Raw genomic sequence first — 15917 nt, 5'->3', positions numbered from 1 at the left:
TTCCTGAAAGTGAAAGAAAGCTTCAAGGCTAAAACGCTCCTCTTCTGTAAAAATTGCCCTGAATTTCTCTAGGTTGAACTGAAATAAACACACCAAAGGTTCTAAGAACAGCCCATTGGAGACAGGAACCAGGACCCTTTGGACCTACACCCATTGTTTCACTTTAAAACGGTATTTTCTTGTTCTCTTGCCACAGCCAAAATGGAAAACCACTGACTTTTTTTTCCTCGATTGTGCTCTACACTATGGAGGCCACTGCCCATTTAACGTGACTATTGTTTGACGCCTGTGAAAAATGAAATTGGCATCTAAGTGGTTCAACCCTGTATAGACAAAATTACCTCTCCTTCCCCTGGCGTGGGCATGCACCTTTGTTAATAAAGATTTTAAGCATACTGAGAGTGATCAGGGACCTTTGTGTGATCTGTCCTAAGAACCACTGGATTCCATTTGGCCTCCTACCTACTGTGTGGCAGGGGTCTATGATCACCTATATAGGACAAAATCCATCTCTTCTCCAAAAAAGTTGATTCAAAAATATTTCACTACCCCTATTTTCTTTTAACATCTGGTATATCTTCACCTCACTGTAGTAATAGATAATTCAAGTTACAGATTATTCATAATTCAAGGCTATGACATCAGGGAGAGCTGGTCTACTTATAAACATAAACTGACTACATAGAGAACACTGTTCATAAGCATTGCGCTAGTGTTGTTTTTTACTTCCTGAGTATGCTGGCACAACGTTCATGCTTATGTGGCTAGAACCTGTCAGAGATCAGTCTCAGAGTTGCGAAAGAATTTCCTTATATTCCGAAACATATTCTAGAGAACAAAAAAGTGGGTTACTAAAATAAAATTTTACAGTGATCACTGAAGAAGAATTTGGGGTTCTAAACTTATATCTTAATAAAATTAAAGACAAATTATCAACAAAAGACTGAGAATTTTGCTCTTTTGTCTTCAAAGAGCAATTGTTCAACAAAAAATAAAAGTATGCTGTTCTATTGTAATTCAGGAAACTATTTTAGAGTTTTGTTTCTAAATAATTCTATAAAACCTTTAAAGATTTTGCTTATATAGTTTGTGTCTTAAGAGTTGTAGCATTCTCGAATAGGGTATGTTAAGAACCATAAGGAGGGGCTTCCCTGGTGGTGCAGTGGTTAAGAATCCACCTGCTAATGCAGGGGACATGGGTTCGAGTCCTGGTCTGGGAAGATCCCACATGCTGTGAAGCAACTAAACCTGTGCACCACAACTACTGAGCCTGCGCCCTAGAGCCCTCGAGCCACAACTACTGAGCCCGTGTGCCACAACTACTGAAGCCTGTGTGCCTAGAGCCCATGCTCTGCAATGAGAAGCCTGCACACTGCAGCAAAGAGTAGCCCCCACTCACCACAACTAGAGAAAGCCCACACGCAGCAACGAAGACCCGACGCAGCCAAAAAAAATTTAAAAATTAAAAAAAAGAACCATAAGGAATACACCCACTAATCTAAAGCTAATTTAATAAATAACATCATTCAATAATTAGTACACAATTCTCCTATAATTATTATAATTCCCAGTACCTACCTTATGTGGGTTACATTTGCAACATCCAAGTAAAATTTCTTCATTAACTTATGGAGGAAAAAAGTGGCTTAAAGCCATTTAATTCTATAATACTTAGGGTGGTTTATTTTTTCAATTACATAATCTTTGCAGCTATTCAATTTTCCCAGCTTTATGTTTGAGATGCTGAAGTTTAGAAGAAAAAAAAAAAGAACACTGAACATAGAAGGCACTCAGGCAAAGGGTGATAAAACCAATGTTAATCTAACTGACTTATGCTGAATGTCTACTGATGAATGAAAGTACTTTGTCTACACAGCAGACTCCTACTTGTGTTATTTCCCAGTCTCTTGTCCTGGCTTCATGACATTCGTGACATTAAAGAACCTGCTGAGGCATAATTAACTGGACAAAAGGGAAACTTTACCAAGACAGAGGCAATTCACAAGCCATTAACAGTTAAAAATTGTCAACTGGCAGACTTTCATTTCCCAATGCCTGAATTACAGCAACAGTCTCGTGATGGATCCCCTTTCTTGCTAGGATCTCCCCCACTTCAAACTACCTTTGTGGTGCCCATTGACTACTGTCTAATGCTCATTCTGACCTCTGTATCTTTAAGTTGTTTCCCTGTCTAGAATGCTTGATCTATCTATGAAAAAGGCCTACCCAGCCCGAATCCTACTTTGTCCACGAAGCCCTCCTATATAACCCCAGCCCACATTAGTCTTTGTCCAAACTCCTACAGACCTCATTGTCTCCATCACTCACTTGGCCATTAAGTTATATGTGACCTCATTACTTGTTTCCTGAATCTTGTCTCCTCAATATGACTGCAAGGTTTTTTAAAGGCAGGAAGCATGGCTTATGTCTATTTTATAGATCACTCACCTGCACCCAAAAAGGAGCCTACCACAGTGTTCTGCCCACAACAGTTATATCACTTGTTGAACTGAAATATCAGAAATAACCATAATATGAAGAGCAGTACTAGCTTAGAATAAGAGATAGGTTTCGAGGTAAAACACACTGACTTAAGATAATGCTGGCAAAGAAATCCTGAAGCTTGAACAAATATTCATTTTTAAATGTCTATAAGCAAAGGGATAATCATGGTGGAATTTCTGTTTTCTCCTTTAGAAGTGCAGAGGCATCTCTAAATGGAAGAAGTTAGAAACTGCTCCAAAATTCAAATTAATGCATTACAATTCAGTGCTATTACTTAAATATGTCTGCACCTCTGCTAATGATAAAGAACCTCATACTGGTTGTGTAGACAACAGGGCAAATAAACGACTTTCAAGACCCATGACTTTACCATACCTATTATTTCACAGATGCCACTACCACATTTAGATGTGAGCTCTCCATTAGAAACAAATATGTACACTATAAGAAGCAATTTCAAAAAGTGCTTAACCAGTTTATACGCACACATATGGACTGAAAGGCCTTACTTATAATATCCCATGAGGCAAGGTATCTTCCAATTTTCCACCTCTCTAGAAAACACATTTTCTCAGAAATATCAGGATTAACTGTCAAAACTAATGTTCTCCTTTAATGCTTTGGTCCCTCCTTCCACCTTTAAAAGTGGGTGAACAAGGGCCAAACTCTGACCTGTCAAAGATGTTTCCTTATATTATTATTGGCAAATTTGTTAGAAAGCCCTAAAGAACAGAGGATGAAGCCCTAAAGCCCTAAAGAACAGAGGATGAGATAACGACCTAAAAGGAAAGCTAGAAAATCAATCTCTGTTCAAATACAGGTAGTTGGTATTAAGTCTACTAACAAAGCAAATGATAAATGCCAGGTCAAATACTAACTGAAATGCTACTAGTTTGAAATGTTTTTTTTAAAAAATGGTTGTTTCTGCCTCTAATGCCTTTAATCTAGTTTATTCATCATTTTCAGTAAGTTTGGAAGAATAATACCTAAAGCCTAAATTAGGCTCTCCTGTAAGAGGGGGAAGGGTAAGCTGGGATGAATTGGGAATAGGCTTCATGCATCTCTAATGTGGATTGGTAAGATCTTTAAAAGATTCTCAACATTCCTATGAAAACGTACTTGCTTGAGGTAGAGCCACTATTATGTACCTTTAAAAAGTAAGCTAAACATGGTGCTTATAGTTAACAGTACTGTACACTTACAAAATGTGTTGACAGGTTCGATCGCATGTTATGTGTTTTTTACCACAATAAAAATAAACTTGCTAAAATCAGTATACATCTATATGACTGAAGAGAAATTCATTAACCAAAAATAGCTGATACCCCAGTTACCTCTGAGAGTGTCATTTGCAAATTAAATCAACCATAGTGGGTCCTGTTAAGAGACACTGGAGATAAGGTACAGAAGAGCCGAGTATACTCAGTAGGATGCCTTCCTATGACTGCATTCTGCAATCAGACGTTACATCTGGCTCTCTCCTTTCATAGTATCTGTTCCATAATCTTTGTGATGGAGAATAACTATGAGCAGCAAGCTATGTAAAAGAAATATCATACATCTAAGGAGAGGCTATTAATACCTAGATACACAGGCCTAAAAATAAGACACATCTGAATACCTGAGGATTTATAACTATGTTCAAGGATAAATCAAGAAAAAAAAAGGATAATGACCAGAGAGTGGCTACATTCATCCATTTGGACTATACTTAAGCTACTTGTCCCATGGCTCCCAAACTTACCCAGAGGCCTCATTCTGAGGACACGATGTGAATGGTTTTCAACATGGTCTCTAGGAAGCACTCGGGGGACCCGTACGCAAGTCCTTTTATGTTATTAAACTTCATGCTGTGCATCTGTTGCTGATAGGAATCATTTCTTTTTAACCAGAGTGCCACGACTCTTGGTCCTAAAGGAGGGACATCTAGCTTTGTATCATGTAAAATACGCCTCTTGGCAGCAGTCCCGCTCCAGACTCCACACTTGGTCTCTTTATCTGCCCTGAATCCAGGCATCACCTCACTTGACAACAATCTCATTTTTCTCCTTCCCTGATTCCCACGTGCCCCCTACTCCTGCCTCCAGCCCTGTGTGACTCTCTGTCTCCACATAGCCATGCTTTCTGTGTGGAAGGGTGGATTTCTGCAAAACAACTTGCCAAACAGGGCAATGGTTAGAGGACTTCGTAGAGTAAAATACACCACAAACCACCTATCACCTCATTTGTGTCAGAGAAATAGAGGCAGTATCATTCCCATTTGTTCTTGTGGGTTTTTTTTTTAAATTGACAAGGGTGTGGGGTAGATGGATCCAGGAAATGAACAAACATTTTCAACCACTGACTGCCTAGCCCCCTACTTCTACCATCAAAGAGCTATTCCACAAAATCAAGTACCTGGCCAACCTACTGGCAAGTTTTTTGTTTCTAATGCAAACAAAGCGTGGGAGTTTGTTTGTTTTAATCATGGGGAACTTCATGAAATGCATGGAGAGCAATACTCTAACACAGAAAAAAGGCCAGAAGATTTCATGAGATTCTTCTTTAGTGAATAAATCACCAACACTGTCTTCCACTTACCACCTTAAAAAAAAGTGAAAAGAGCACCCAGCATCTAAACACTTACCTCACTGTTGTTCAAAATCAGGAATACAGAGGGTATCTGCCTTACTACAATGAGGTTTGTACTGAGGTTCAAGTTGTACCAGAGATGTAACTTATTTGCACCCAAACCACCTATACCTAACCATGTGGTCTTTAGTCTACATAAGCAACACTACTGTCACAGAGAAGAAGCACACCAACGTGACTAGCACACGAGCATTTCTTTGAGGCAGACACAGTGCTGTGGCTGTTAGGCTGACAGCACCAAAACCGATTTTTCATAGATCCCATACTGTGAGAATGACTCAAAGATCCACCAGTGCCTGAAGCAAAGCAGAGAATCTGGTGTCACCACCTTGCAGCAATCCAAGATCTCACCATAAGATTTGTTACTAGAATTGTGTGTCATATGCTTACAGAAAGTATATGGAATGGCAAGGCGAGCTACATAGGCAGTTAAGTCAATCTCACTACTTTCCATTACTAGAGAGCTGGTCAGCATCTTCTGGCAGGATATTGCATAATACAGTCAACTGTGCTCTCCCAGCATTGCATGTGGCTTTGGGTCACAGTGTGGATTATCTGTAAAATGAAACAGGGGAAAGGCAAGAATCATCAAGACTATCACAGACCTTATTTTAAAAACTAATATTAGCAGGCCTGGACTCAAGCAGAACTTTTCACATTTGCCTATCCACTGAAGATTGCAAAGATCACAAAGCAATATGGCTAATCCTGTCCACTGATAACATCTCTCTTTCACTGCTGAGCAAAGCTGCAAAACAGATCCAGCTTGATTCTTTATTTTCTAAGCTTGAGGACATAGGACCTAGAATCTAGTACCAGACAGTACTTTCAGTCCTTCACAAATTTCTTTTAATCCAAGGCCTGAAACTATTGGTTAGCCAAAAAGTTCGTTCGGGTTTTTCTGTACGATCATACGGAAAAACCTGAACGAACTTTTTGGCCAACCCAATACAAGTTTCTGAGATGGTCCTCCACGAGGCTCTATTTTGTTGACAACTGTGCTGTGATAAACACATAAAGGAAATATAAGAGTCACTGAGTGCTTGCCTTCAAAGTCATAAGCCTGAAGACTGAGAAAATGTATAAACCTACATTAGGGAAACCCAACATTCTGTCAGGTATTTTTACTAGCAAGACAAAGCTTAAAACTATCACTGATCTCTACCCATTTCGGCAGTTCAAAGTCACGACTGGGGAGATGGGGAGGCTGAAGAGATCCCAAGAGACCAACCAAACCAAATCATCACAATAGCTCTTTGCTGCTCTGTGGTTCTGTTAATTTAAAAAGAAATGACATTCGCTAACTGCCAACACTTGAAATATACATATTAAGAAATCTGATTTCACGTGACCAACTATTTGTTTCGTCCCATCCCCTCCCCCACCATGTTTTTAACTGACACCACCATCCTCCTGGTTCCTCAGACTTACAAACTCTGAATTATGTTCAAAGCCTCACTTGCCCCAGCAATGGGAATTTCGTAGATTTTTTTTTCTGCAATGCCTCTTTACTCACATGCAATCACCTGATTTCAGATCCTCATCCAAGAGCTCTCTCAGCTATCTTTATACGTGATCCAAATTCGATCAAACCAACATGTCTTCTCCTTTCTCTCAAATTAGGTAACAGTTGGGAATAGGTGAAAGGTGGGCGGGGTAGGTTCTTTCACTTGGGATCAAATTTCATCGCCATTCCAACAGAGCTGTTGAACAAACTTTTCCTGAGCACAAGAATAGCTAGGCACAGAGCCAAGAGAAGAAGAGGCAATGATGGAAACCAAAAAACAGGTGAGCTGCAATCCTTCCACTCCTACACAAAACCTGGTCCTAGAGTGCGAGTCTCTGCATACACTGACAACTTCTTCCACTTCTTGATTTTTCCACATTCCTTTATTCACAAACTCTATCCCTGGGGCGCATTCCCTACTTCTGCAACGCCAGTTTTCCTCCTGTCCTCATCACCTTAAGCCTCGCTGGGCTCCCCTACCTTGAGACTCTTCTCCTTCCAATTCATCCTACATTCTAGAGGACTTGTTTGCAAATTCTGTTCCCTTCCTAACATGGGAAACTATAATCAGATCCAATATTTCTTATCCAGCATTCCCAGAGGGTTCCCAGGACAAAAGGCTACTTTCCATTTCCTTGAAGTTTTATGATCTTAGAGACCAGAGAAAGGGGATTGGTATGGCGAATGCTGAGTGTGCAAGTTGCTGACTGAAGACAGCTGCTGGGAATCCCCAAGTGCTCTGGCAAGGGGTGTGGTGGTGACAGCAACTGGTTTGAGAACAACCAAGTAAGACTTCCAGATCTACTGGTCATACCCACTCTTACCAATAGTCTCTGTACTTCTGCCATTTAAAACGTTGGCTCAAAAGTTGTCCTCTCCCAAAAGCATTCTTCCTGACCACTCCTTTACCCCACGTCATTACCATCCTTAGGTACAACATTTTTCATGTATCTAATTCACCTGTAATCATGTACACATTGCTCTGTAAGCATTTTAAGAAACTCTGATATCTGTATCATATCTTGAACAAGACTGTGAGTTCTGTGAGGATAGAACTAGTTCTTCTATTTCTCTAGTTTCCATCCACGGAACTCAGCATAATGTATATGCTAAAACAAACAAACAAACAAAAAAACGGGTTCTTTCCCCAGTGACATATAATTTCCACTCAGCTACCCAACACTAACATTTTTTAAGGTTGAGCAAGTTTGAAAGTATGATACATTAAAAGCTGTAGAAAATACACCCACACTTGATAGAAAAGATGCCACTTACAGTTGGACCAAACATAAAATACGCCCCGCCCAACCAGCTATATTACTGCCCCATACTTTTTCCTATGGGCGCTTTTCTTTCTACTACATAAGCTTGTGGCTCATTTTTGCTCTTAGCAACACTAACTACAGAAGCTCAACTCTAAATAAGTTTACTGTTGGGAATCTACTCTTCCCACCTACACAACCACTGGCTTCCCACACTGTTTCCAGTGTCCTGTGAGCGACTGCCCAATTACTGATTGTGGAAAGACAGCTTACACACTGAAGGTCCATTCTTGGCAGCCCCTGGGTTTTACTGCTGGTCCTCACTCACTTAGCTTAATTGATTCAGAACAGTATCAAAAAGAGACATTATTACACAAGTTGGGGGAAAAAAAGACTATTTAAGAAAATTTAAATGCAAAAGCCCTGGTCATTGTGCTGCTTTAAAACAGGCAAGTATGTGTGACATGGAGAGAACAGAAAAACGCCTATTGAAATAGGGAACTTTGACTAATCTCATTGCACAAGTTTTAGTGTTTCACACATATACATTCTCAAAAAGATGGTCTGTTAATGAGAAGCACAACTGACTTCAAAATTATAATAAATTGCCGTAATAGGGTATAGTGTTTTAACGCAAATACAATTGCAAAAAGTGTACGGTCTTTTAAAGACAACAATGTGAATGTTAGTATGTTTCTGAGAAACACATACTAGAAAAAAGCAACTTATGCATGGGCTAACAGAGCATTTTTCTTTTTCTCAGTAGTGGTCCTTCTTCCCACTGGACTGAGAGATCCCAGCAGAAGTTCCTTCTTGGTTGCTACCCACTAACTGGGACCTGAACACAGCACAAACACAATACATAAGCAAGAAAAATCATGAGCTAGATTATCACTCCCTTTGGCCACATGGGGGAGAAGGTAAAATAAGCAACGAGTTTTCCTTTGTAACTAAATATACCTTGCCCTACGTACACCTTTACGCATGGATATAAAATAATTTTGTAATTTATATTTCTACATCCTACCATTTCAGTCACTGATGGTTTTTTCAGCATAAATGACAACTGGGGGCATGCCTGCTTTCTTTTCTATCAGTAAGATAGGACGCCGGATTGTCTTCCAATGGAAATCAACACTGTTGAAAAACAACCCATATAATACATCCAAAAATGCTCAACAATTTTTCAGACAATTTTTTTAAAAAAAGAAGAAGTATACATTATGACCATTACGCTAGCATGGAGAAGGAAATCTGTAATGGCTTAGTAGCATCATCTGCAAGAAACACATACACCTTCTGGCCATTCTGGTCAGTCTTCATCCAAAAAAGACATAATAGAAATATAATAGTTTGTGTTTAAAATGCTGATTTAATATCACTTTGACCTGAGCTGCATTATCAAATCATCTTTTTTACTAACATGCGATAGGATTGTTACTGTTCTGGTGAAACAAAGTGCCTACCTCTCACCTCCCTAGAGCAACCCAATTCCTCCCAAGCACACAGAAAAACAGTAATTTGACTACTGCGACAAGAAAAAGGTAATTGTTCAAACACCTGATCACAGTCTCTCAAAATCTGCATGTCCAGGAGTGGATTTTTTAAAAGTACATTTTGCTCACTGCAGTGGAAAAACCACACTTATTGATGTTTAATAGTAAAACATATTTTATGTGCTATGGTCTATACAGAATGTAGTACTGCATTAACTTCAAAGGTGGTAAGAAGATTAAAATTAAATGTTCATGGGATGTGACATGCAACACAGCATTAAAGATATAAAGACTGAACAATCCCAGTCCCTTAGCAGGATCCTTTTATATTTCTTTGTTAATGAGGGAAATTCTTAAAATGCAATCTAGCAGGCATAAGTATAAGTAAAAGCTTTCAAAATCTCATCACATGTTATTTAAGCGAACTAATCATCAAAGCATTTTTTATGGGAACAGAGGGGGACTTGACTTACTAAAATCAATACAACTCACTTAAAGATATACTTGAGCTGCTTTTAATTCCTAAAATGTGCCCCCCACATTTAACAATTTCTGAAAAAAGACCTAAAATTGTACCACAGGTTTCCAGGTGAGGGTTTCCTCCCTGCCAACCCCACCTCGGACTGAAACCAAACCAAGAACCTCAGACTCTTATGATGATCTTGGCAGCCTTCAATCTCCCTGGTGCTAAGTTAGAAAGACCACGATAAAATATACTAACACGGAAGCAGGAAGTTTTATATTGGAAACTGACAGTGAAAACTGCCCTTCCCTTACAGTTGCTCAACTACTTTATTCAGGTCTTTACCACTCTCTAACCCAGTGGGTCTCAACTTGTGGTCCTGGGAACTGTAGCAGCAGCATCACCAGGGAGCTTGTTAGAAATGCAAATTTACAGCCCCACCCCAGACCGACTGAATCAGAAACTCTGGGAATGGGGCCCAGCAATTTGTGTTTTAACAAGCACTACAGGAGCTTATGATGTACCCTAAAGTTCGAGAACCACTCCTCCGCAAACTTTAATGTGCATAAGAATCACCTAGGGAGCTTGTTAAACTGCAGATTCAAATTCAGCAGGTCTGAGGTGGGGGCTGTGAACCTACATTTCAAACAAGTTCCCATGTGATGTCTTCTGCAGACCACACTGCAAGTGTTTCCCAAACTAGCTGTTTACCAAAAATCACCCAGGGTGCTCATAAAATCCGAGTACCTAGGAACCACCCCAGACCAAATTAATCAGAATCTCAGGAGAAAGGCCTAGTCGAATACAACCACTGGTTCTCCTCCTCAGCTGCATGTTAAAATCACCGGGAGAGCTTTTAATAATCCTGACGCCCAGGCCCCATCCAAGACCAATTAAATCAGAATCTCTGGGGTTGGGACCCTGGCGTCCATATTTTTAATAATTCTTCAGTGATTCGAATGTGCAGGTTGAGAGCGACGGTTCTGGAGTCTAACTGGCTCGACACCTGGCACAGTGGATCCCTTTATGGTAGCAAATGGTTTCCTATAACGTGGCTGTGTTCCCATCTATTCAATATAAATCTAAGAGCTCTGACTTTGAAAAGTAAAATGCACCTAAAGTCATTTTTTAAAATCATGTCTTGAATCTTAGTTCTGTGGGCAAATGTGGCTGTGCAACTGAGACCAAGGATTCAGTAATTCATTCCTCACTTTGAACACAAATGTTACCTGTCTTCCATTAAACAGATTTCCACTGTCCTCCCAAGTTCCAGCTACTGCTACCTCTTCACAACGAGGTAGGTACTCCAAGAAACAGCAGCAACAGTGAAGAATTTGTATCCACACAGCCTTTTCCTATAGTGACATCCTCCCCGCCAAACCTGAAACAGATAGATCACTGGAAATCTCTAATAACCTTCCAGAGTGGAAGGGTCACTAATGAAGCTAGAACTTCTAAGCCTATAAAGGCAGATTTCACCAGTGACAGACATTTTGACAGAAAGGTCCTGGGAAGGGATAAAAATGGTGTGCTTTCCCACACGAGAATGTGCCACTGTCGAAAGCACGTCTTCTGGTGGACAGAGTCAGGACCTGAAACAGCACTGCTCTTGACACCATGATCCTAATAACTCTGAGGGGGAAAAAAAGAAAAGCAATGTGCCTATTTCTGTCTTATGGCCCCCAGCACCAAGCCACACTAATAAGTACACAATGCTATTAAATATGTAAAACAGAAAGAAAATGGGTTCTGGTTACTAAGGCACTGTCAAGTGATTATAGTTATTTCACTTCCATAATCAAACACTGCTTTTAAGAAACTTTCCTGAGTTTTTCCACCGTCCACCTCAAAAATAACTTTAAGATAAATGAAAATAAGATGCAGTCCTCTTTCCACTTAAGTGAACTTTCATTCTCCCCTTGGTCATGTTCAGTGGCTCTTCTAAATTCATTGTTTGGTAGAATACATGACACAGCCAAGGCCTGCTAAATAATAGTTATTATTCTTCCAGCATCATTTCAACATATCCACAGTGGTCAAAAGGGTGCCTTATTTTTTCTGTTTAATTCCATGAAAAAGAAATCCAGTGGGTGGACTATTAGAGGAGAATCAATACCTAAATACGTGTGCAAAGTAGCCACTGTTAAATGACATTTTCAAAAGCATTTTCTGTATGAGCTGGTCAAGCTCACTTTCCTTTTAAAATTCTTGTTACAGTCATTCAGTTAACCCAAACTCACTCTAAAATGTGTGAAAATAGCACCTCCTGAAAGTGTGTTCGCATATGCTTTGGAGCAATGGAGCGTGCGTGAATAGTAAAACAGCCTTTGCCAAACTCATATAACTAAACAGGAGTGAATTTTTGCAGTCCCATGACTTTGCTGAGCCAACCTATGTATCATCCCCGGACTGGCTTTAATACATCATAGACATCCAAGAGAAGGCAGAAAAGTCACAAATAAGTGACTCAACCTAATAAATATTTCATAGATTTTTTTAACATGGCAGTCTTTTTCAAAATGAATTCTACTTCTTAACCAAAAACTAAATTGGCTAAGTACAGGTGTGGGTTTAGGATTTAAGCTTCTAGAATTAAAACTATGAAATTTATCAAGATATTTAATTTATTTGACAAAGTATTAGTCTCTATGCTCTTTCATGCATTTCTTATGAACCAATCCCCAAAGAGGAACCAAGTCTGAAAGAAAAAGCACAGACCACAGAAGAGTGGCAAAAATACAAAATTAAATACATTTCAAGCATCAAAGCCAAAGAAAACAAACGAAGCAAATTTATAATTTCCAGGACACTTTATTGTAATTTCCACTTTACATATTAATTGAATATTTTTAGTCTAGGCAGAAGTGTTTCTACGTATCCAGTCGCGGTCTAATCCCCTAATCTCACAAAATGAAAAGAAGCAGTTTAAAAAGAACATCAATTCAGGTATTTATGATATGGGGACAAGGGGCACTTGTCTTAGCTAGAAAAAGGGTTGCTGCTTTTCAGTATAAGTTTCACTGAAATTTTTCTCTATTATTTTTCTTGATGCTAAGTACTCATAATAAAAACAATCACCCTCTTTGTCATTCTGTCCTTCCTTGGGCTTTACATTCTGTCTAGCATTTAACTCAAAAAGTCAGTTTATACTCAGTTTACACATTAAAAAAACAACATATGCCCCATCTCCCACACATCCAAGTGGACAGGGACTAGAATTAACCTGGCTTTTAGCTGTAACAGTGTTATTTTAAATAATTTCAACCACACACTTGAAGGGTAAAATAACTAAAAGTACAAAACCGAAGGAAACCGTAAACATTCCTACACACTTACTGTTCAACTAGTTCTCGAATTGTCGAGCCTAACATGGGTTTCTTAAAAGTGAAATCGACACAAAAGCGAATGTACGCTTAATGTACAAACTGACAGTGGCTCTATGGGGACAGCTCTCTTTGAATGAGCTCTTACCCAGACGGTGGAATGAAAAAAAAAAAAAAAAAGTCTCACTCTTTAAATGTGAGAGAGCCGGCGGTGCGCTTCACTAGAAACACATTTTAATGGGTATGTTCGGATAAAAATAGGTACTAAGGGAAAATGTGTTTTGAAAAAACCTCCTCCCTCCTCAGGACACGAGGAAACCCGAAAGAAAAAGATGGGTAAACTTCATTGGCTCCGGAGCTAAGTTCCATCACTAGCAGAACAGAAGTTGGATAGTTGCTATTTTTCACGCTGCAATGGAAGAGTAACTCTCCATGTGCAAGGTACGCGGGGCGGGAATACCGGCGGGGCTTTCACAGGGGGTCAAGGAAACCCAAGCCAGGAGAAGTCAACATCGTGAGGGAACCAGAGCTCCCAAACCCGGGCGAATGAGACGCAGGGTGGCGAAGGAGAGGAGAGGGTCAAAACTCCTCGAAGTTATCTCAAAGAGAAAGTGAACACCTCTGGGAACCAGCGCGCCATCTCTCGCAGCAGCACCCCGCTCCAAGTGTGAGGCGCTTGCCTCCGAGGGCAGAAAGCGCGGGGTGCCCTTACTCGGAGCGAGCGGCTCCGGGGACCCGGGGCAGCGAGAGGGGCAGGGGCAGCGGCCGGCGGGGAGGCTGACTCGTACTTTGCCTCAACTCTGAGCCTCATCCCGAGCGCAAGGGAGAGGGCGGCGGTGGGCACGGTACTCACTAGGGCTCGTTGGTGAACCGGGGGGTCCGGGGCTGCTGGTATCCGTACAGGTGACAGTAGAGCACATCGAAGCAAAAGCAGCACATCTCCGCTGACACCACCATCTTCCGGGAGCCGGGCGATGAGGACGAGGCGGCGGACGGCAAGGAGGGCGAGGGTGAGGTGGCGGCGGCCGGGGGAGAAAGTAGGGTGCCCACTCCGCAGCTCGGAGGGGGTGACAGGGAGATTCCCCCGCCGCCGCCGCCGCAGCCCTGGGGGGGAGAGAGGGTACAGCCGCTGCCGCTACCTCCTCCGGCTAGACCTCCTAGACCGTTGAGCCGCGTACCGGCGCCTCCTAGTCCCAGCTCCCCAGCTCGGCACTGGCTCTCTCCGCTGCAGTGGGAGGAGGAGGAGGCGCCACCACCGCCACCCGAGCCAGAGGGGGGCGAACTGGACAGTTTCTGCTTCTTCACCCCGCAGCAACCCGCCGCCATCTTGGAACAGTCTCCCCCACGCAGCGCTTCCGACCCATAAGTGAGGCGAGCTGGCGGCGGGGGCGAGCACGCTGCGGCCCCGGCCGCCGGGGGCGCGCCTGGGGCTCGCGGGCCACGCGCGCGCGCGCCACTACCTGACCCGGACGCCCGGCCACGCGGCCAGCCCTCGCGCGCCCCCGCCCCGGCGCGCGCCCCGCGATTTCGCGGCTCGGCACCTCACGCCTGTCCCGCCGGCCTCGCGCCTCCTCCTCCGAGCCGAGCCTCAGCCTCCCGCCCCGCGGCTCTCAGAGGATGAAAGACGCGAAGCCCAGTAGGAAGGAAGGAGAAGGAAAGAAGAAGAAAGCGGAGAGTGGGAGCAAAGGGAAGAGGTGGGCACGCCCCGGGTCGGAGGAGGGAAAGGGAAACTAGTGGGAGGGGAGGGGGGAGAAAGAAGAAAGTCCGAAGTAAGTGTCCAAGTCTCAAAGCCCAGCTCGATGACGGGCGCTGCACATAGTGTTAGTGACACTTGAGCTGAGTTACGTGGAACCTGAGCCACTGGCCTCAAATACGCTGGGTTCTGAACTGCCAGAGTGTGAGCAAGCAGGTGCTCAGAGCTCCACACCTGAGATCGCCCCTCTAAAGTCTGTACAAATCAGTCGGGGAAATGGCCACACTGCAGTGGCTCAATCTGAGCACGCACCAGAAGTTTTCCAAGATTATGGTAAAAGAGCAATACTCTTTCCATTCCTTATCAACAAATATTGAAGCCCGATTGAATCTATATATCCTCTGTTTGTTCCTCAACTTCCCCTCCTAGCCCCGTGAAGACGTTTAAAAGCAAAAAATAAAGTCCTAACCAACACCTCACTGGTTCACAGATGTTAAATGTGCTCTGGAACTTGCGGCGGTGGGTAATTGGGAGAAGGGGCTGGCTTGGGAACAAAGCAAATTAGAAATATATCTGTAGTCAGCATAGATCTTACAGGTAAATAGGGCAGGTAGTATACTTAGTCACAAGTTGAAAGATTTTGTTTAGGCATACAATTAGATAGTCGTTAGTATTCATTTTTAAAATTTCTCAAAGAATGCTTGGATGGATGAGGTAGACGATTGAGTCAGTCCCATTCTGGGCACCCGAGACAATCATCAAATGTAAAAATTCATAGAAATGAGCCTGATAGAAACAGAAAGTGTAAGTTTTTTCGCATCGTGTCCACACCATGCCAAAACATCTAGACAAAGTGAGGTATCTATCTGCATACTTGGAGACATCAGAGGATTGATCAGATTTGTCACCTTTGAGCTAAAATATGTGGGATCTTGCAAATAGGTGAGGGCTGTTCATTCCACTTGGGGGAAAAATAAGTTTATTCATTCAACAAATATTGAGCCTCTGTGCCATAGTACGTGCATGACACTGGACTT

General features: G+C 42.0%; 1 protein-coding gene across 3 annotated transcripts in view; it reads right to left on the bottom strand.

Annotated features, from left to right (window-relative positions):
* The window catches only part of AMMECR1 (AMMECR nuclear protein 1), a 110036-nt gene extending 95503 nt beyond the window's left edge, over positions 1-14533 (bottom strand). For all 3 annotated transcript variants that reach the window (XR_009530844.1, XM_060086869.1, XM_060086868.1), the window contains exon 1: positions 14041-14533. Coding sequence is in view for 2 of the 3 variants with exons in the window: in XM_060086869.1 (XP_059942852.1) it covers positions 14041-14513 (473 nt within the window). In the remaining variant the exon portion in view is untranslated. The remainder of the gene's footprint in view (positions 1-14040) is intronic.
* Positions 14534-15917: the final 1384 nt, after the last annotated feature.

Source organism: Mesoplodon densirostris, chromosome X (assembly GCF_025265405.1).
Source record: "Mesoplodon densirostris isolate mMesDen1 chromosome X, mMesDen1 primary haplotype, whole genome shotgun sequence".
Taxonomy (NCBI): domain Eukaryota; kingdom Metazoa; phylum Chordata; class Mammalia; order Artiodactyla; family Ziphiidae; genus Mesoplodon; species Mesoplodon densirostris.
Note: the sequence above shows the minus strand (reverse complement) of the source record. Positions and strands in the feature narration are given on the sequence as shown.